Below are 5000 nucleotides of genomic sequence, written 5' to 3' on the forward strand. Positions count from 1 at the left end.
GTGCAGAATCTAAAAGCCTTTCAGTCGTACTGTTATTCGCTGCAACAATTCAAATGGCAAATTATTCAAAGATTAATGCCTTTTTATGTTAACTTTAATTTGATTTAATTCCAACGAGGAGGATGGTATTGGCCATTTCAAAGTTTCTCTCTGAATGGCATATAATTGTTTAAGTTTGTTTATCCTTAGACTAACTGTAATTTTTGCTGGTGTATTATATAATGTATACTGTATAATGTATAGATGACCCATAAGCTGTACTGCTTTAAACATATTAGTTTAAAATGAGCCTTGATGTCTTGGCAGGCTGCTTCAATGGCTTCTTCGTGTGCCCTTGATGTCTCTGCAGTGCCATAGACCTTATTCGTAAATGGCGGTCACTTTATAATTCTTTTGTTGAAGTGCAAATTAGCCTACCAAGCCTCGATACCATACAGTGAATTGAAAAGAATTATTGCTCTAAAATGAGGCTTGGAAGGCTAATTTGCACTTGGACAAAAGAATTATAAATGTAACCGCAATTTATGAATAAGGTCTATACTGTTAAAAATAAATTACCTCTGAAAAAAGTTAAAGCTATCAGCTACATTCATCAAAGGAAATTTTAAACAAATTTTAAATTAAAGTTACAGAGTTTGAAACTGAGCACCCATAGTTCCAAAAGCTGCTCACTGACTCATCTTTTAACTAGTAAACATTGATCATGATACCAGGATGTGGTCTGCTTTAACTGAATTGAGGTCATTGTACCATATAAGTTACAGCCCAAATTTTTTAATCTCTAGTTTATGGCTTCACAATCTGGCCGTAAATTGAAGTGCTCCAACCTACAGTATGGACCAAGAAAACAAGGATGGCATGATGCTAATAATATTAACCTCTTTAATAGTTATTGACTTAAGCAGGAAATAGTATCAAGAAGTCAATCCCTCCCCGCTGGTAATTTCTAAAAGATTAAAAATAATAATAATAAATAAAAAAATAAACAAGAACATCTAACTAAATTATTAATCCTGCGACATTTACAGCAGACAAGTTTGAAAGTACGCGCGTCATTAGCATCGAATACAACATGTAATCAAGTGAAGTAAAATGTTTTAAACTTATTCTTTTTATGTTCTCTTCACGCGTGAAGATATCATGTTTTCACACCAAAGCTGACTGGTATTTCATTGGTGTTTATATAATAACTAGAGGATATTACAAGGTGGTGCAAAGATATGAATTTTATTTTGAGTGGTAAAAAATCCATTTTTTGAGCGAGAGCAGCAAGTGAGTAAAATATTGTTTTTAACACAAGAAAATAAAATTCATATCTTCGAGAACGCATGTTTTATGAGTCAAATGAGTCAATGAGTCATGAGTCAATGGACTCACAGTCAATATAGCAATAATTTGTTGATTAAGCCTAAGCCTTCGTTTCAGTGATTAGGCCTAAGCACTCTCTGAAATTTTAGCTTTCATTTAATTTTATGGTTTAATTAACTGCACTAACTTGTTGACTCATTGACTCATTGACTCCTTGACTCATAAATACTTGACACTCCATATCTTCAAGCCGTTGTGTAATTTTCTTTTTATTGTACAGACAGGCCGATTGTTTTACTCACCATTTTTCTTTCTAACACCAAGCACAAACTGTATTGAAAATTCTTGCAGCTTGGTGGCAAAAATTTCTTCAATTTTTGTATTTCTTCTTCACTTGCAAGGATCTCCTTAAATAATTTATTTGAAATTGTATGAAGTTTTATTTTTTATCATGTCATAGAAGGATTTTACATCAGCTTCAGAGAACTTCACTAATCTATTACTCGCCATTTTTCACTGACTGTTTGCACGAACAACCATGCAAAGGTGGGAAATGATGTCATCAATAGTGATGATATGGAAAATAAGCTACTTGGGTCCCAGATGTAGTTTTGTATGATTTTATGAGTGGTGTATTTTCCAGTAAAACACTCCTGTCTATATAACAATAATAATTTTGTCATAATGGCTTGTATTTACCATTCTTCTCTTTTTTCTCTTCCTTGCTTTTCTGCTGCTTCCATACATGTAGATGCTTGGTGGGTTTAACTTCTACATCCGGTGATTCATCCAATTCATCATCAGAGTGAGAAGGTGTAACCCTGCAGGATCCTTGTGGTGTGGAATTGTTGGACACAAAACCTTCATTTTGTTGTATTCCTACTACCGGTACTCTTGGCATGCGTACCATCTCTTGTCCACCATGATCTTTATAAAGTTAAAAGTAAGAGTATAAATAATTATTTTTGAGTGTTCAAGAACATAGGTAACCTCAAAGTTGATATTTTCAACCTCTAAGACAATTAACTCTCCCTTCCTATGAGGAAAATATGTGTCTACAAACAGTCCACCTACAAGTATGCTTTTGAAATGGCACTTAATTAAATAACAATATCTGAAGTCGAGGATGTCTTTGCTAAAAAGAGCATGTTTGGCAGTTTCCTCCTTGAGACTTTTTTGAATGGCTAAGCTGGATATGCAGATAATAAATAAGTTTATCTTTCAAGATGAAAAGGAATGATGTTAATTGTCTCAAGTGGACACCTACTGCACTAAAAACATAATGTTTGAGATACAAAAACGAAAACTTACTTTGGCTCCCTTCATTTGTTGGAGGGATATTCACAGCTTCTATGGCCAAAGCCCCATTTTCTGCATTACGAAGACTCCCATTCCTTCGTTTGCGCCACCTTCGCCAAATATGTATTCCACCAAATACTGAACATATGCCAATTCCAGTACATGACAAAATCAAGGCAATTCTAACAGTTTGTTGTTGGTCTTTGGATTCTTTAAGATGTTTTGCTGAACTCGTGGTTATTGGATTATGTTGTGTTGTAGCCAGTGATGTTGGAGCTGGTCCACATCTTTTATCTGGTCTTGGAGCACAATATCGATGAGTAGCTTTTAATCCCTGCTCGAGGCATTCCTGCTGTTCGTCATCTTTGCCATCGTTGCAACAGTAAGAACACTTTTGGCAGTCACGAGTTGAATTGCGGTAGAAATATCCTTGGATACAAGTCCCACTGCAAACTGTGTCAGACTCACGGGTGCAATTCTTGGTGACTATTTCATGCTCTGCACAATTATGACATGATTTGCACCCGCTGTAATCATACACTTCTGAAAATGTCTTTCCATAGACACATTTTTTGCAGTGAATGTCAGTCGGTGGATATGTTATATGTTCTCCACAATTTGGGTACAATCCCCAACCAGGGTGGCACGGTGAACAATGTAAACAGTCTTTAAAGCTACCATTTGGCCAGGTGACATAAAAAAAGTTTGGCTCACACTGTTGAATGCACTCAATCAAACCCTAAGAAATAAAAGAATAAACTTAGATAAACTAAATTGGTTAGGTAACAACCCATTTTCTGATGCATGTAGTTTGCATTGAATTAAAAATAGAATAGATTGTAATCGGAGCAGCACTTGTTCAAAACCTGATAAGCACCAATAAATTGAGGTAAACTTCCATGGTAACGTGTTAAACTTCAATGAAGGTTTTGCTCTCATCTTGTCACAATTTGCGCAAATTGATCGACTCCACGAGGAATAATTATTATTAAGCATTAACTTAAACGAAATAACCTTTTTTTTTTTGAAAGGCAATGATGCAAATTAAATGCCTAATTGCAGTAACAATAAATTATTAACGGTAGAAAATATTATAATTTTATCGGGTTATTTTAAGCACCAGCATATAAAAGTCCAGTGAATTGTTTTATTACAGATTGTCACAAGAGAGAGCAAAAATATTTTGGTGAACAAATAATGTAATTGTAAAAGTTACTTACCAGAAGGAAATAGCCACAAAAACTCAACAAACACAATAAGATAGTTGGTCTCATGTCTGTCCGCTGTCTCAAGGCAGTCGCAGTATCTCAAGTACTCATCATGGATGCAAGCGTACTTAATTTCTACACAACGGACAATATATGCTGAGCGTTAACTTACGGTTAAAGTGGACTTATCAAGATCAATCAAGTTCTAAACGGCGATAACTAAGTGACGTTACGTTGACAAATTAAAAGGGATTTTTAAAAAACATTGTTACAGGAATGTGAAGAAATGTTCGCTATCTTTTGCGTAAAGTTTTGCGCAAGGGTTGTGCTATTGATCGCAAAATTAACAAAAACAAAGACACGTTTGCTTGAAATGGGAACTAACGAATTAGCAGCGGAAATGTAGTATCATATGACGCACCGAGAACTGTAAATTGGATCAACTGGCCATGGGCACCCACCGTAAGTTCCTTAGCCTTTGACGGTGTAGAGACTACCGTGAAATAAATGATGATTGAAGAAAGAACCGTGAAGCCTTCTCCTGATCAGCAAAAACTCCTCATTTCTTGCTGAGCTAATCAAATGCATAATTTTCTCCTGAAAGATTAATTAAGACTACGCGACGTCAAGGTACTCATCAAATCAATCTAAACATCACCGAAGCGTGTCTTCCAGACGCATTGTGATAATATTGCGTGACAGATGTACGCAGAGTGCCATTTCTTCTGTTTGCCGCAGCAAAGAAATCGAGGGAACTGAAACTTCCACTCGGTCCTTTATTTTCACTTGGGTGGGAATTTTCACCTCGAGCACGTGCTAGATGGAAAGAAAATACCACACTTTTGCGCGCTGTGTTTTGGAAGCAGGTGTGGTGTGGCCCAGCGGTTGGGGCGCGCTGAAATGCTCCGCTACGGGACCGTAGGCGCCTATGGTCCAGTAGAGGAACGGATAAAGGTTCACTGTTTCTTTACAAAAATGATTGAAACCGTTCCACTTTTTATCGGACCCGTGCCATTTTTCCTTTGTCGTGTAAACGCGCCCTGTAGTATGTATTGTATTGTATTGTATTGTATTGTAACTCCCTATCGTGTCACGCGATTTTTTGCCAACTCATGACACGCATGTTGAGGAACAGCAACCTTAACCTGCGATCAGGCCCATTTTTAGCTTCGCTCATATGTTCTC

At 36.5% G+C, this 5000-nt stretch overlaps 1 protein-coding gene across 4 annotated transcripts in view; it reads right to left on the reverse strand.

The window, feature by feature from the left end:
• Positions 1 to 4673, reverse strand: part of LOC138000224 (uncharacterized) — a 25526-nt gene extending 20853 nt beyond the window's left edge. Inside the window, exons 1-5 of one of the 4 annotated variants that reach the window (XM_068846480.1) lie at positions 4237 to 4673; positions 3828 to 3950; positions 2620 to 3346; positions 2008 to 2235; positions 1 to 39 (exon numbers count right to left, since the gene is read on the reverse strand). The exon at positions 1 to 39 is cut by the window's left edge and continues 60 nt beyond it. In XM_068846480.1, the coding sequence (XP_068702581.1) occupies positions 1 to 39; positions 2008 to 2235; positions 2620 to 3346; positions 3828 to 3881 (1048 nt within the window). In that variant the 5' untranslated portion in view covers positions 3882 to 3950; positions 4237 to 4673. The remainder of the gene's footprint in view (positions 40 to 2007; positions 2236 to 2619; positions 3347 to 3827; positions 3951 to 4236) is intronic. The other 3 variants (XM_068846479.1, XM_068846478.1, XM_068846477.1) reach the window with 3 other exon arrangements.
• Between the last annotated feature and the right edge of the window lie 327 nt (positions 4674 to 5000).

This window comes from Montipora foliosa, chromosome 4, assembly GCF_036669935.1.
Source record: "Montipora foliosa isolate CH-2021 chromosome 4, ASM3666993v2, whole genome shotgun sequence".
NCBI lineage: Eukaryota > Metazoa > Cnidaria > Anthozoa > Scleractinia > Acroporidae > Montipora > Montipora foliosa.